The sequence below is a fragment of the Pagrus pagrus genome (assembly GCF_965226575.1).
Source record: "Pagrus pagrus genome assembly, chromosome: 24".
Lineage (NCBI taxonomy): Eukaryota > Metazoa > Chordata > Actinopteri > Spariformes > Sparidae > Pagrus > Pagrus pagrus.
Window position 1 is genome coordinate 6,239,769 of NC_140206.1, and position 16,476 is coordinate 6,256,244.

General features: G+C 43.3%; 1 protein-coding gene across 3 annotated transcripts in view; it reads left to right on the plus strand.

Annotated features, from left to right (window-relative positions):
• stk11ip (serine/threonine kinase 11 interacting protein) overlaps positions 1-16,476 on the plus strand; it is a 29,228-nt gene continuing 12,752 nt past the window's right edge. For 2 of the 3 annotated variants that reach the window (XM_084347399.1, XM_084347401.1), the window contains exons 1-21: positions 1-157; positions 384-451; positions 2,034-2,236; positions 2,345-2,419; positions 2,559-2,654; positions 2,770-2,877; positions 2,979-3,050; positions 3,170-3,299; positions 3,981-4,084; positions 4,202-4,291; positions 4,591-4,632; positions 5,547-5,714; positions 5,802-5,883; positions 6,000-6,458; positions 6,545-6,768; positions 7,278-7,388; positions 8,348-8,585; positions 10,708-10,841; positions 10,929-11,181; positions 13,158-13,267; positions 15,321-15,418. In XM_084347399.1, the coding sequence (XP_084203525.1) occupies positions 385-451; positions 2,034-2,236; positions 2,345-2,419; positions 2,559-2,654; positions 2,770-2,877; positions 2,979-3,050; positions 3,170-3,299; positions 3,981-4,084; positions 4,202-4,291; positions 4,591-4,632; positions 5,547-5,714; positions 5,802-5,883; positions 6,000-6,458; positions 6,545-6,768; positions 7,278-7,388; positions 8,348-8,585; positions 10,708-10,841; positions 10,929-11,181; positions 13,158-13,267; positions 15,321-15,418 (2,864 nt within the window). In that variant the 5' untranslated portion in view covers positions 1-157; position 384. The remainder of the gene's footprint in view (positions 158-383; positions 452-2,033; positions 2,237-2,344; positions 2,420-2,558; positions 2,655-2,769; positions 2,878-2,978; positions 3,051-3,169; positions 3,300-3,980; positions 4,085-4,201; positions 4,292-4,590; positions 4,633-5,546; positions 5,715-5,801; positions 5,884-5,999; positions 6,459-6,544; positions 6,769-7,277; positions 7,389-8,347; positions 8,586-10,707; positions 10,842-10,928; positions 11,182-13,157; positions 13,268-15,320; positions 15,419-16,476) is intronic. The other variant, XM_084347400.1, reaches the window with a different exon arrangement.

Below are 16,476 nucleotides of genomic sequence, written 5' to 3' on the forward strand. Positions count from 1 at the left end.
AAAAAATGTCAACATCACTGTGCACTGCACTATGAAACCAACAAACTACAACTGAAACGGCCTTTACCTTCACGTACGGAAATGAAAATACTTTAGTACTCACCTCTGAAAGTACAACTTTATGTTAGCCCTCCATTTCGCGGCTGTCACTGCGCAGGTAGGTCGTTTTTTTAGCTTAGCCACCAGGAAGTTGGTTAGCTAGTTTACATTAGCTCGGCTAACGCAGGGAAGTGTTTTGAACGCTCATGCTAGCTAACTTTGCTATAAACGCGTTGACAGCCACACGAATTTCAATGCTATGCTTCGGTTTTATATCAGCTTCTTAGTTGGGGGGGGATTTTACTTTAATATCGTGCTAACATGCCTTGTTTGAAATGTTTCAGGATGGCTGTGTGTAACGATGGCCAGTCCTCCCTGGTACAGAGCCTGGCCAAACTGCTCCGAAATGATGGTATGTCAACTTGTGACACACAGACACTCATTGTACTGCAAGTGTGGTTAATGCCAAGTCAGTTAGGGTCACAAAAGGGTCATATCAAGTGTGTTTGACTGCAACTAAGCCCGTGAAATTCAACCAAAACAACAGCAGGGAGCTCTGTGTCAGTCAGATCTCACATGTCTCAAAGGCTGATACTGGAAACAGTCTTTTCTTTGAATTTCTGTGTTTGGTCCTGCTTGGATTTGCCTCAAAAATACATCATACATGGATTTATTTGTCATTTAAATGTCAGGTACTTGTCCTTAAAGGTGCACTATGTAGTTTTTGGGAAGAAATTGTCATCAATCATTGGCTGATTTTTATGTTAATGCCTAAACAAACTGAATAAACAAACTCTCTTTGCTTTCATGACTGAATTTTTCATGACTTAATGGTCACAAACTGACCTTAAAGGACAACACAGTTTTATACTGTCTTTCTTTGTTTACATGTGGCGGACCCTGCCACCTTTCTAGCTTCAAACAGTGTTCTGGGGCCTTATTTTCCTCTGAGAACAGCTTGTTTATTCACTTATGGGAAAATACCTTACCTTATTAATATTATTAAAATTCTGAGTTTGAATTTCTTCTGCAAAACTACATACTGTGCCTTTAAACTTGAGTCTCTTCTGCCACTTTCTACTTCTACTCCATCGCACATCAAAGGGAAATATTGTAGTTTTTTATTTTTTATCTGACAGATTTATTTACTAATTGCTTGCACACAAAACATCATAAATAAATCTATCCAACAGTTTATACAATCAGTTGCTGGCTTGTCATTAAGTCATTTCTCATGTAAAAACATTTCGTGGTTCCAGCATCAGAAATGTTAAAGATTTGCTGCTTCTCATTGTCACAATATCAGAGTTTCACGATATGATTATCAAGGCATAATTAATTCACAATAACAATTTTATTGCAACTATGGAGATCTTGATCAAAACAAACAAACAAACAAACAAACACCAGCAATTAAATCTATCTATCACCCTTAAAGTACAAGTGTAGGGAGGTGGAGACAGTCTGTAACTATAACTGTAAAGCAAAAATGTAGAAAAACAACAATTATTATTAACTATTCAGTTACTAGTGAAAAGACAACCAAATGTGTGTTATTCAGATAATAACAATATTTTATTTTATAACAATATATTTGTTTTTATTATCACAGTTATCATGAATATTGCAATATTGTAACATATACATATAGTTTCGACTGCTGGTTGGACCAAACAAACATTATGAAGGCGTCACTTTGGGCCCCTCGGTAACTGTAACAGCATTTCTCACTGTATTTATTTCACTATACCTTTTTTAAGCTTGTGGTAACTATCAAAAGTCTTTTGACTTCCTCTTCACTCTCTGCCGTCAGTTAATTAGAGCCACAGTGTTTGTCCCTGATCCTTCTTTGTCTTTTCCTTCATGACATCATCTTACACACCTGCCCACCACATGCGCAGTACACAACACTCTGTTTGATCTTAAAATGTAAGCCTAGTTCACTGTGGATGTATTCCCTTAGAGTTAAGTGATTTATCTCTCCCACCCTCCAGGGGACTTGGTGCTGGACGGCAGCAGCACGCTGACCTTGCCGGCGGCCGGCTTGCAGCAGCTCACCAGGCTGTTTGAGCAGTACCTGCTGTCCAGGAGCCAGCAGCACGGGTTCCTCGCGCTGCCCTCCCACCCTGCCGACACCGCTTCGCTGCTGCAGCTGCAGTTCCTGTTCGACGTCCTGCAGAAGACCATCTCCCTCAAGGTGAGCTAGGAACACTGAAACTGGGTCACCCCAAAATCAAATATGTGTATTATTTACTTCTGGAGTTCTTATTAATAATATGTTGCATGGTTTTATTTTTAATTGCAGCTCATCAACCCGCCAGGGACGAGACTTCAGTCTGTGGTGAAAATCTTCCCGTTCAAGTCTTTGAAATATCTGGAGGTAGAGTATGAGCTCATTTTTAGGATCTGTTTTGTAAATCAACACTTAAAAAAACCACCATATAACAAATCTTCCAACCCTCCTTCTTCCTCAGTTTCCAGCACTAAACCAACATCTTTCTGTCTCTCCTCTTTTCCAGCTGAAGCGAATCCCTCCACACTGTCTAGAGGGACTGCGAGGGATTTACTCTCAGCTGGAGGTCTTCACATGTTCGAAGAGCCTCAGCTCCCTGGAGGTACTCGCCGTCTGCAGCACATTTGTCAGGAAGTGTCACTGAGTGCGTGCATGGTATGTCTGGCTATAAAAAAGCAGTCAAGGCCTCAGTGATATAAATAGGTATGTTTGTTTAGGAGCTGCTTTCTCTGTGTGGAGGCGACCTGAGCTCTGCACTGCCTTGGCTGGAGCTGCACACCCTGAACTTCAGCTACAACTCCATTGTCTGCCTTGACCAGTCACTAGTGAGACACACACCCACACACACACACAGACGCATCATTACTGACTTCTTAACTGATGCTATCTTCATGTGAATTTAATCTTCTCTTCTGTCTTTTTGTAGAGTTTACTGAACGTCCTGAAGTCTTTAGATTTAAGCCATAACAAGATTCAGGAGTGTGCTGAATTCTTCAAGGTTTCTGTTTATTTAATTATAATTTCCCTTTTATTTAAAAGAAGTATAGTTTCCTCTTTATTTGCCTGTGACCACTTGTTCTGCTTCCATGTCTCAATTCCTCATTGCTGTCCATTCAGCCCTTGAGTGAGCTGGAGCACTTGAACCTGGGCTACAACTGCCTGCAGAGGGCGCCAACGCTGGGCCTGAGCGCCAGAGCCAAACTGCTCACACTCAACCTCAGGAATAATGAACTGGAGACTATAAACGGTAAAGCAGACTGACACAGACGCTCACAAAGTTTCTTATCTTGTTCTTTGAAAAACAATCAGATCAGATTGAGTAGTCAGCCTAAACACTCACAGAGCGGAAGTAGTGAGTCAGTGGACCCTAACATGTTAGGGGAAGAAAAGAAAAGGAAGTGGATCACTGCTGATCCGAGAATATCCAAGGTGGAAACTTTCCATGGGAGTTAACAGGAATTTATGGGATATAATGTGAATAACATGGACCTAAAGGGGTTATTTGTTAAGGCTTTACTTAACCTGTCATATACTGATAGAAACAAGTTTTATATTGTCATTGTGCAGAATTTCCAAAACTCCAGAGCTTAACTTCCCTTTTGTCACCCTTCTCACCGTCGACGCTCAAACTCAACATCTATCATGAGCTAGCAGTCTTTCTCTGACAGTGACCCCTGCCTGCCTCTGTTTTGGAAGCCCTTCTGTTTGTCTTGGATTTTGTTTATCGTCACACAGTGAAGCTTTAGATAACCTCACACCTGCCTGTTTATTATGTCTGTTTGCATGGGAAGGGAGAAAAGCATGAGACTATGTTAAATATTTGAGCTGCAGTTTTCTTTTTATTCTCCTTGTGTGCATTTGTGTGCATACGTTGTCTAAACCCCGTGTTCTTAATATCATGTGTGAGAGTCTTTTCCTGCATCCGCAGGTGTCGAGCAGTTGTCTTCGCTGCAGCACTTGGACCTGGCCTACAACCTCCTGTTGGAGCACTCCCAGCTGGCTCCTCTCTCGCTGCTGCACTGCCTCAGCACAGTAAGCAAACACGTCATACCCCTTCAAAGGGCTCCAGTATATCATTTAGCCGACATGTTTATTTTATTTAGGTGTATGTGACACCGGCGCACTGCAAAATGTATCGTCTTCTTTCAGCTGAACCTGGAGGGCAACCCGCTGTTCTTCCAGAAGACTCACCGCAACTGCACCGTCCGACATCTGTCCCCGAAGGCGGCAAACCTTCGAGTGAGTCGTAATTACAGCTAGACGTCTATATTACTTTTAAAACCTGCAGGATAAGTGTTAAGAAGATAATATGTTTAAAATTTGTCCTGCACGGACACAATTACAGTGCAAAAACAGCAGCTGCAGAAGTCTTGATTTATCTGGAAGCAAACCCATTCCACACAAACAGAACAGCTCAAAAACAGCTTCCTGGCAACCGCACGCTGTGAACTCATGGTGTTTCTACATGACTGACGCCCACTGGCTCATGGTGTTCTGTCATACTGAACTGAAAATGTTACTTTTTTGTTTCTTTCCAGCTCAAACTCGATGGTACCCCGCTGTCCTCGTCTGAGTTATCAGTAAGTTTTGAAGTACGATCATCCTTCTGTAGCGAACTGAGTTTGGCTACTGCTTTTGATATAGAAGCAGATATTTCTGTGTGAATAAATGTATTTTACAGTATCATATTTTGTTACAAAGTGCTTAAACATACTACAATGAACATTTAACTGGTTGTGAAACAGTCCCAGTTTAATACTGATGCCTCTAAATGAGCTAGATGAGCCATCAGCGAGAAGAAAAGTTTAGTTTATGGCCGAGTGTGAGGGTGAGTTGAGCGGTCTCGCAGCCTGAGGAGGGTAGCTGCTCTGTAGTCTGGTGGTAAAACAAAGTCTACTTTCTTTCACCCTCATCGTCTTTTATTCAAAGGGGCTGTCAGAGTCAACAAGACATGAAAGTTCCTTGAAGTAGATTTAACAAAAATAAATAAAACAACACAAGAGAGATACAATAAGAACAACATGATAAGATCAAATAGATAGAAATAAAAAAACATTAGACATTTACAAAGAGGAAGGCTTTAAGAAGAGAGTCAAGTAGGAGATCAGTAGGCAGAGAATGTCGTGGTGTCGGGGGTTTTAATGGCAAAAGCCTGACCACCATGTGTCACAGGATATGACCTGGGATTAACCAGCTGGGCTCCATTCATGGTCAGTGGTCAAGAGGGTACATACCAGGTCAAGAAGTCAGACATGTATTTAGTGGCGAGGCCGTTTAATTCCTTAAAACCAGTGTTGTAAAAAGTAGCCAACAGTCTTCATGTTCATGCTTCAGTAAAAGTAAAATTGAAAATTGAATAGTACTTGAGTAAAAGTCTGCAGCCTCCAGTGTGCAAAGTAAAGTTATTAAAGAAAATTACAATATCTAAGAGGGAGCCAGTGGAGTGAAGCAACTACTGGGGAGATGTATTAACAGTCTAATATCTCTTCTGCAGGTTTTGCCCAAAGCAGGCCAGCTCATCGCCCAGGTACAGACTGCCCCTCCGGTCGCAGTGCAACCAGAACGGAGTAACCAGGAAGTGTCGAGCGGCGCGGGGGAGCTCAGTGACAGCATGTCGGTGGCAGAAGTGGGAGTGTCGCACATACGGAAGAAGAAGTCCAGAGTAAGACGTGTTTCAAATACGTTGTTATACTTTACAGATCTATCTGGACTGGTAAATACTGATAAACTGATTTTTTTCCTATTTCAGAGTAAGGTGAAAGTGCGGAGAGCCAGCATATCCGAGCCGAGTGATACAGATTACGAGCCCAGGTTGCGTTCCTCAGCTCAAGGTGGCTTCTTTAAAGCAAATCTGTCCAAAATGAATCCAGTACAATAACATACCAAATACCTAAATTCACCCTAAAGTTTTCCACTTGTAGTTTTAACTACTATTTGTCTCCACTAGGCATCGTCCTCCCCCACCAGCAGGAGATCGAGCGCATGTCCAGCTTCAGAGACCAGCTGGGTGAGGATTGGCTGAGGTACCAACATCATCTAGACGGAGCTTCTGCCTCTACCAACAACACAAACCAACCGTCTCCTCACCCTCAACCCCTCCCCAACGGCCTCAACACCACCACACGTGCATCCACCAGCCCCGGGCATCACGTTCAGGAGATCCTTCCCTCGCCGCTGCTCCCGTCTGAGCTGGAGTTGGAGACGTCGAACGTGGAGGCAGACCTGGAAACAGAGTCTACCCTGCATTGGCCCGGTCACGGCTCTCAGCAAACAGAGTCCACTCTGGAGTGCAGCGCGGTGGACGGACCAGTGTTGGGCTCACCTAAGCCGAGTCCGGAGTCTCAAAGGTCGGCTCGAGGAGGGAGTGTAGACACCAAGGAGGAAGAAGAGGAGGAGGATCTGGGAGGTAGGGTCACCAAAAAGTAGTGGAATCAAATCTGATAATTAATACTTGTGAATTTGCTTCTCTGATTTCCTTCCCTCTCTTGTCAGTGGACCTGTGTCACCCCCTACTTGTGGCCGTCCTGTCCGACAAAGAAGAAGATGGAGAGGGTCAGGGGGAGAGGAGCAGCAGCAGCAGCAGGAGGGAGGTGTTCCTGCGCATCACACAGCACCTGGTGCTGGAGGTGGACACGCAGCGCGGCCGGGAGAGGTGCCGCCTGGAGCTCGGCAGCCTGGCTCGGGTGGAGACAACAGAGGCCGCCTGGACCCGAGAGGTGAGAGAGGAAAGGGACATTTCAAAACTTAAAATGCCTGCTTTTTGTCTGGAGTTTGGTTTCACAGCGTGTCCGCTCGAAAAACCGCCAGCAGCAGAGGGTAATTTAACTTTAGTGATCAAAATAGAGACAGCTGCGCCATTATCTCCGGATCCAGACGCACTTTTTTCAATGCCACGATTTGGATTAATGACGTGATGCGTGTACGGTGTGTATCTGCGTGTGTGCGTGTCGTGACATCCTGAAACACACCTGGAAGCCATCGGGATAATTCTGCAGCCCTTTTATCAGCAGCGTAAAACTCTCTAAGCTCTTTTCGATTCAATGGACCCAGTATTTTATTTTTATTTTTACTTTACAAGAAGCGAGACTCAAAACAAAGTTCCCTGCGCTAACATTGCGTCTTTAACTTCAAGCATATCGCTTCGCCCCGATGGCGTGAAGGCATAATCAAAACAAAAAACTGTTCCTGCGAGTCGTCAGATTAACTTTTCTTTTCTTCCTCTCAGGAGACGGAAGAGATGCTTCCAGCTGTGGAGCTTCAGTTCGACTACATCAACAGGGAGAAACGAAGGAGGCGCTATGTCCTGCTGGATGATGACCCACAGCAGGCACTGCAGGTTAATCACACACACACACACACACATTCTTGAATCCTTTCTTTCGGGAAGTATTTTTTAAGACTCCACACAAAAACCACAGAGATTTTCATCACGTAAATATGAAGCGAAGCACGTAAATGAGAACACCCACTCGTTGGCTTCCTGGCCGTCCTGTACGAGTCAGGTCACGCTCAGCAGCTGCCCTCTGCTCTTACCTTTGTTTTGTCGAATGTGACGCAACATCCAGCAGCACACTGTGTACCATGTTTACTACCTTGTTTATGACTTTGGTCTTCTCACATTGTGCAACGGCCGCTCGCTGCCAGCTGTAATTTTAACACAGAAAGTAAATACCAATTCCAGTATGTGCTTTAGTTTTTTTAGATCTGTGGGTTGGGAGCAGTCAGGGAATTATATTTTATAAACAGACACGTAGCAGAAGGAACAAGTATAAACCCCAACCAACACCTTGAAGATGGATTGTTCTATTGTTTACAGAAACACTTAAACATCATGTCCTACGGTGCCATCTTGAGAAGCTCGACGCAGCTACTGTAGCTCCTCGTCTGCAGCTGCAAAGCTTTGAACGAGCACAAAACTTTCTGTCTGTGTTGCGTTTGTGCATTTCCTTTTTTTCACGATCAAGACGTGAAAACAGCTGGGAAAAATGGAAGCTGAAAAAGATGTCTCTTCTCAGCTGATCGGCTTGTTTTTAGTGCAGAAGATGGTCGATTGTGCCTGGTTGCTCACATTTATTGTCATAATTTGGCTCAAAAGTGAAAGATAATGACTTTAAAACAGTTTTCTTTGTTTCCTGAGCACAAATGGTGAATAAGTAACAACTAAAATAAAATAAAGAACAATTTAAAAAGCCAAATTGTTATTTTAAACAGTATTACCCTAGAATTTCACAATCGGTGCATCCCCAGCAGTCAACAAACTACTTGGGTGTAAAAACACGTCTTTTTGCTGACCAGGCCCTGACTGACGTGCTGTCCCACGCTGCGGAGGAAAACCAGCGTCGTGACTCCGAGCTCCGCCCCAGCTGCGTCCGCCTGCAGTGCCTCCGCTGCAGGTCAGAGTTCACCCGTAAGGCAGAGAGCAGCGAGGAGGAGGCGGCGGGGAGAGCAAGGAGGAGAGGGGCTGCGATGCTGCCGGAAGGTGTGGAGGAGCGGGGTGAGGAGGAGCTGACGGAGGGTGATGATGACGCCAAAGGTGAGAGGGATGATCATGATGTAGGGTCCCATATGTGCTCATTTTCAGGCTCATGCTTTTATTTTGAAAAAAAAAAAAAAACCTCTAAAGTTCAGAGTGACGCAGAGATGCAAGAAAGTGGTTTAAACATTCACTGACCAGATGTTAAAAGGCATCTTGAAACAAGTGAAAACTGCTGGCTCATAGGTAAAAAAAAGTTGCCCAAGCAACGTGGTGTTTGGCTTTAGTTTATATCTTCATCTGTCATCTGTAGCTGTCAAAGGATCCCACACAAATCCACCACAGCCTCGACTCTGATTCATCCCTCAAACTGAGTCACGCACGCACTCGGATGAGTCACGCCCAGGCTTACTTATTCGGAAATGAAGCACGAGCGTACATGTTTTTACATTTTTCCCCTTTAAACAAGTACTTTCACTCCTGTTGATTCAGTGTCAGCTGGTGAAAATTAAAGATAAGACGGAAAAGACTCAAAACAAGGTCAAACATTTCACCCGCCACGTTTTCACATTCATGCAAAAAAGAAAGTGTATCATCTGACGTCAAAGCTAACAGGCTCCCATTGCTTGTCTATATATTTTCTCAAAACAAAGTGTTGGTGTAAGTTGGCCTGTAGTGAAGCATCCCAGGAGTTATCTCTCGTCTTTTATTGCCCAGCGGGCCGCTTCGCCGAGTTCCCACCTCTATAATCAGCAGCAGACAGATAAGCACCCTCTCGCTCCAGCAGCCACCTCCCAGCATTTTGACCAAACCTGACATTAAGACCTGCTCCGGCACGCACTCGCCTGCGCACAGGCTTTGTTCCACAGATGTTTTAGGGATTTCTTGGAGACGAGGTCCTTTTGTTGGTGTGCTTAGCTGGCTGCTCCGAAGAGATTTAAAGCAATAAATACCTTTGTCAATCGCACGTGTCTGAACTTAGTTGCTTGTTTGCCTTGTGGGTTGCACAGATACATGCCCTGCAGATACAAAAAAAAAAAGGCAGGCATGTTTCATTGGCCAGAATCATTGAACTCTCCTCCTGAGAAGACATAGACACAGATGACATGTTTTAAAATGTAACTCTCCACCGTGTAGTTTCAGGTTTAACATGTTTTAACATATACGATTATACTATGTTTTAAAATTGAAAACATTGTACCTTTTTATACTACAAGAAAATGGACACAGCCACAAAAATTCAGTTTCCACAAATGTTTCTTTTTCTTTTTAAACATCCCAAAAAGCTTTCAGTGCAAATAAAATACATTTTGCATGTTCAGCATTTCCAGCTGGTCAAATCAAATGACCCGTACAAAAACAAACGCTGGGACAAATTAAAGGTGTACCGCGTGTATTCAAAAAACACGTGGGATGCTGTTTGTTTAGTGTAAGTTCTTGTTGCTGCTTTTAATCAGAGGCCACATGGACGACTTTGAGGAGAGCTTACACTGTCCGAGCAGACTCCCACAGTGAAACACACACAGGAGGAGAGGAGAGATGAGGAGAAAGGCTTAAGAAAGCACGACAGAACATAAAATATTTTGTTTCTTTCTTTCTGTTCGTGCTGGTGGCCCTGCTGGCGGGGGACCGGCCGCAATTGTGCATCGTGCATCTGTAGAAAAATGCTCATCACAGTTTTCCAGAGTTTTTTTTTGTCCAACCGACCGTCTAAAACCCAAATACTCTTCTTTTACTACCTTAAATGACAAAGAAAAGCAGCAAATCCTCACATATAAGAACATAAGTAACCAACAAATGTTTGACATTTTGCTTGAAAAAAAATTACTGAAGGAGTAAATCAGTTCTGAAAGTAGTCGTTGATTAATTTTCGTCTGATCAACTAATCAAAAAACAACCTGACAACCTGAGAAGTTAATCTGGGCTCATTATAGTTGCTTATTCTTTGCAATCTGATTAAGAAATCCTGATTTCATGTAATCCGTTACAACCCAACCCTGTCTATGCTTAGATAAAATACATTAAAGGTTACCACACTGCTGTCATGGGTGCAATAACCAGTTAAGGCCATGAGGGGGAGCACTTCCTATTCTTTGTCACTGATTATGACGTTTTCACCATCACTAATATGTAGATATTTGGAAATAACGTCCTGTATTTGTTTATTTTTCCTTTTTTTCAGGGAACAGTAATATTTGTCCAGAGTGTGGCAGCGATCATGTGGTTCAGCTGGCTGCCCAGTCACCTCCCTACTGCAGCACACCCATCCGTGGCTCACCGAGACCGCACAGTGAGGACGATCATCTCGACATCAAGGTCTTTTTTTGAAACAGTAAAATACTCTCTCTTTTGTCTGTTTTCCCTTTTTCCTGTAAATCTCATCAGTTCCTTCTTTCATCTCAGGGCGATCACACAGATGCCAGTATCAGCAGCAGTCCCATCCTCCAAACTGCCGCCACCACGCAGGACCCCACCTTCATCACTGCCCAGGGAAGCTCCTTCTTCATCGGGGACAATCAGGGCGAAACCTCCGCCATCTCCTACAGCACAGACTGCCAGAGTAAAGAGGATCTGGCTGGGAGCTACCACTACACTGCCGAAAGCGCTACGCCACCTGACGTCCACACCCACCCCGCAGGAAGATCCACCCCGAATGGTGAGTTTTTACTAAATATCGTCCTCCACTTTTGAATCAATACACTGGCGCCAAATATCAATATTATTATTAAAACATGCAGGCGCTCTAAACAGATTCCCCTCCGAGCTGGACTGTCAACTTCCACAATCAAATTTACTCAGAAAGATTTTAGAGAGCCACAGTTGTGTCCTTCCTTATAAACCACGGCCGGCCAAAGTTTGGCCCGCAGGATGTTTGTAACGAAAAACAAAGCTTAAATTAAAAAATATAATATGCAGCGCTGTTTATGCTGCTTTGTTTGTGTTTATTTGTGAGGTTTACTATTTTTCATGATAAATAATTGTCTTGTATCAAGTGGCGTAGAAGTGCTGCATCATGAGTTACTCTGTTTGTTGCAGTGGCTCCAAAACCAAAATAACTTCGAGTGAGAGTGTAAATACAGCCGAGCAGCAACAAGCCCATAAAAGCACTGCAGCGGAAGTTGCAACTAATTCAGGATACTTAAATTAAACGTGAATAGACCTGATTAATAAAACTGGTAAATGCAACAGCTGCAGGGCTAAAATAATCCTTTTTTTATCCCACAACTGGATGATTAGCACGGTTACAGCAGCAAAGGGGGTAGCAAAATAGAGATACGTATTAATACAAAGGAATAAACAAGCAAAAAGCAAGAATATAACAAGATTAACATAAACAAGAAACAAACCAAACAGTGGAAATGTGCTACTTTTCAAAGTAAAGCTGAAAGAGAACCCCTGATTTGACATATAAACTGTCGGACAGCTTCTCAGAGCCTAAAGTGACATCTTCAAGACTGGCCAAAAGTCTGTAGCCCAAAGATTTTTCTGATTTTCCAAAGAAAAGCAGCAAATCCTCTGATTTAAGAAGCTGGAAGCGCCAACTGAAACAGTTAACGTACTCGATAAAGGGACAAATCTTGTCCAGTAGGGTTTTTACATCCAGAATAACACTGTGATGTTGGCAGGCCTGTTTGTTGGAGGAGGGCCCAAACAGCAGTAAAATATAAATGGCAACTTATTACTAGATGTGAACTCTACAGTCCGTTGTAAAACACATCAACTGTGGCGTGTGGTGTAAACTGTTTACGTCGGCTCCGTTGCCTCTCCTGAAGACGAATTTGAGCGTTAATTGAAAGTGAACAGAGATGAGGAGTGTTTGGATACCGCGTGGCACAGAAACCCTTCGCTCTGTATCTCTGTGACAGCATCCGATTTCTCCCACATATGGCTGCCATTTTTAGATGAACCACATGTGCAACAAGACAGACTGGAATCATTACTGGAAGTGATGGGAGAGGAATGAAAGTCGAAGAGAGGGAGGGCTGAGGCGTAATAATAGCTTTCAGTATCTTTTTTGTGATGTTGCAGTTGCAGTGCCAAAGAGTACCATGTAATCTGTCCTTCTGAAGCCACAGTCTCACACTGGAGACGACTCATACTCATCCTAAAACACTGGCACTGAATATAGTGTCTTTTTTTTTTTTTTTTGGTGGTACAGTGCTCCCATTGTTGTAGAGCAGAGGCCTGAAGAAGTGCTTTGTCTCTAAAGACAAATCAACCTGTGTGTGGAGTGAGTGTGTGTGTGTGCATGCGTTCACCTTTCGTCTCTGCGGAGCACATTGTCTGAAGGTTCAAAGGCTTTTTTTTTTTTTTTATCTGATCTCTGTTTGCGCTCCCCTCGAATGAAAGACGGTGGGTTTGTTTTGGCCTCTCTGCAGGTCCGAGCCCTGTCATTTTTGAGTAGCTGTAACCATTAATCAGTGTTCAAATAGACTCCGCTGCTGTTCATTTGTGGATTATTGCTCTTAAATTCCTTCCTGTGTGAGGGCTGTTGGCTGACGCTGGAGTAAAATGTAGCTAAGGTTTCATGAAAACCAAGAAATATGTAAGTCTTCACATCGCCGCCAGGAAACTCTTAAAATAAATCAAGTTATCCACTTACTTATTCACCAACTGTCAATGTGTCTGTAGATGATTTGGACCTACTGTCTGAGGACTACGAGGCGGTGGACCATCGGCTGCAGCTTTACCTGGATGTGGAGGTGTTCGAGGAGGAGGAGGAGGTTCACTCTTTCCTCAAGGTAAGAAAGAGTAAGACTGGAGATAAACCTGCTTTTTAACCACGTGTCCATGCAGACGACTGACGTGTTACTGGTGGGCACACCAGAAAGTAAAAATGTAAAAACAGTTGTAAACCCAACGTGACAACCGTTTAAAAACCTTAGTTTGGCATTACGGCCGTCGCCATCTTGGTTTTTTGGAGCCAGAAGTGACCATATTTGGATTTCGTATGGAGAGCAGCGGTCTTGGTTTGGTACTAATCTTTGCCAGCAGCGACGACACATTGTACAGATGTGGACTTAGCCTCTTAGCTTGTCTTCAAATCTTTCCGCCATTGTTGTCGCTGCTCACATGCTCACTGACCCCTGCATCCCCATACTGACCCTGCGCTGACCCTACCATTCAAGTGCAGTTTGCGTCTTGTGTTCACGTAGCGTTAATGTTTGAGGACGTGCACAACCAAACCAAACAGACGCAGGATACGTGAGGCAGCCATCATGCCAACTTTAAATGCAAGTATATATCCAGCTTTTACTCAGTGAAGCAAGTAACAAGCGAGACAAGACGAGACACAACGAGGCATATTAGGAAACAAGACGGGATAAGCACATTGTGGGAGGACAGAAATTAAATAAAGGGAGAAGGAAAATTACTGGGATGTTGGCAGCGTATGTTGTAGACATTTTGTGGCAGTGTGAGGGTGTGTGTTGGGGAACAATAAGAGGGAGAAGTTTAGAAAAAGGAAAGGAAATATGGGGGAAAAAAGTAAAATAGATTGTAGCAAGTCTGACCCAGTTTGTACTAGGTTGAGTTTCCTTGACATGTTTTTTCTATCTCAGGTATTTCTCTGTAACATAAAATACTCATGTCTATATAACCAACAAACAGTGGACTGTAAGAAGTAGTCACATAACCACCACTAAAACCGGTAATTGTCTGTTTTCCATTCGAGTTTTATAAAGATTAAACAAACAAAATCAAAGATGTTAATTCTCTAGAGGTGCTGGTAGGCAGGCGTATGCTAAGCTACGCTAACCAGCTGAGGCGAACACTCAAAACTGGGCCCATTTGGGTGGATCAGCTTTGACGAACAATGCTGGCAACGTAAGCAAACAAACCTCATCGCCGTCATCGGCAGTATTGCCGAAGTCTGATTGGTGCAGGAAATGTGTGACATCACTTTTTTTCCCAACTGAGCCATGTCTCATTAAATCAGCGAGAAAGCCCAAACAAAAACCAGAAATTCAACAATCTTCAGTTCATGTCAGACTCCAGCGCTCACAGTAAGAAGCTGATTGATAGAAAATATGTTTTCAGGGCTTTTAAGTCTTTACTGGAGCTTATATTAGGGCAGGAAACCATATTCCTGCCAGACTCTACTGTTTAAGCAGAGTTTTGCCCATGACGACTGCTTGTGAGTGATTGCTTAAATGTAGCAGCACAATGTTTTTATGTCCCTGTTATTGTTTCTCTGTGACTGCGGTTTTAAAAAGTCCTCTAACGTGTCTCCCTAATGGCCAGAAGATTCCAGCTTAACGGGTGGTGACAACTTTAAGACCTACAGCTGCGGTTTCATCTCAGTCGGGCCGGGATGAACGCAGTCAGTGACTCCCAGGAGCCCATTCAACCCAGAGTTTCTTCCTCTTCTTCTTTCGTAGCTTCTTTGACAAGCCCCGCTGTCACTCAGCGTTCCTCGAGACCTTTTTTAATATGCAGTGCATCCTGGGAGCTCTTCAAATCAGCAGGCTAGCGCTTGTCTCTGTCGGACACCTGGACGAGGAGCAAAGAGCGGAACAGGACCACAGCTGGAAACAGGAGGTCCCGCTCCATTCATCTTGGTTCTGTTTGTTTATCCAGTGACAGGGGCTGCTCGCTCTTTCACTCAGGCTTTTACTTCTTGTGTTGTTCTGGAGGAAATTAAGCAAGACCTTGCTCTAGAGGTTTGTTTTAAACCCCTATAGAGCTTGGGAAAAACTGGCGTTGTTAATAGCTCGGTATTGAATTTACGGCCTTATGATGCTAATTATGATGCTGTATGAGTTATGTCATGTATCCTTTTTGCTGTGCCTTCAGATGTCAGCTGTCAAATTTGGGGAGCCAGGGGAGGTTCCCTCTCTGCTGGTGGTGTCAAACCAGAGAATCTATTTCTTGGAAATGATGTCAGAAACTCAGTGAGTAAAACAAGTATAATCCTTTCTTGCAGTATTATGTATTTTTGCACTAATTATGTCTTCATTTTTGGTAAAAGGAAAGAAAAAGAAATTAGGAAGTAAAAAGTTATCATGAATGTACTAAAATACGACATTTTCAGTTCAATTTAGCACAAAATTGTCTCTTCTTCTATGCTTGGACCCTCAATTTCTAGAAGTTAAACCTCCTCAAATAACACTTGTTAAGGTGCGATGTGTAAGATATGGCCAGAATTTCAGTTTTAAACATTTCAAAAAATTAACTTGCGCTATCAGCAGAGTGTGAAGAAACAACAGTGTGAAAGCTATACCGGAACGAGGCTATAGTCTGATGGCTGCAAGCTGTGACTTTGCTACGTTTCAAAAGCCGTCTTAGCTTTTTTTAGTCTAATAGATAAACAAAATGAACTCACAGCATGTCAAGACTGTAAATTGTCTTAGACCTATTTCCCTTATTTAACCGAAAACACAACATACACCAAGTTTCTCTCTAAACACACATAAACAAAATAAAACTCACCAAAACAGTCGAGTTTGTCTTTTTCCACAATCACATCTGGTTTGGTGGACATTAATCCTCAATTCACAGAGTAGGATGGGAAAATGTTCCTACTGCTGATGCTCAACTCTTTCACACTCTTTATACCGCACCTGTCCCCGACTGCCGTCTTTGTCTTCCCCAGAGTCATACTCGTTGTTGGGGCTGCTGTAAATCGCCTCCATACTGTATCCCCAGTCTTCAAGCTGACCTTCACCAGTCGGCTAATAGAGCCACTAGCTGCACAGCTAACTAGCTAATGGCAGCTAGTAGCTACAGGCAAAGACAACTACAAGAAAGAGTATAGTAAGCAGAACTTTGTGATTATTCTGGTGATATGCTGCCCTCTATTTGGAGGAAAAAACTGAACATTCATACAACACAATAGGTGAGACATATACAGAGCAAACAGAAGTAAATTTCTCTTCTCGGTGTCACCGAGAGCAGGTGGACCTCGACCACGAATGGTTTTGTGAACAACTCAGAAGGAAACAGAATACAA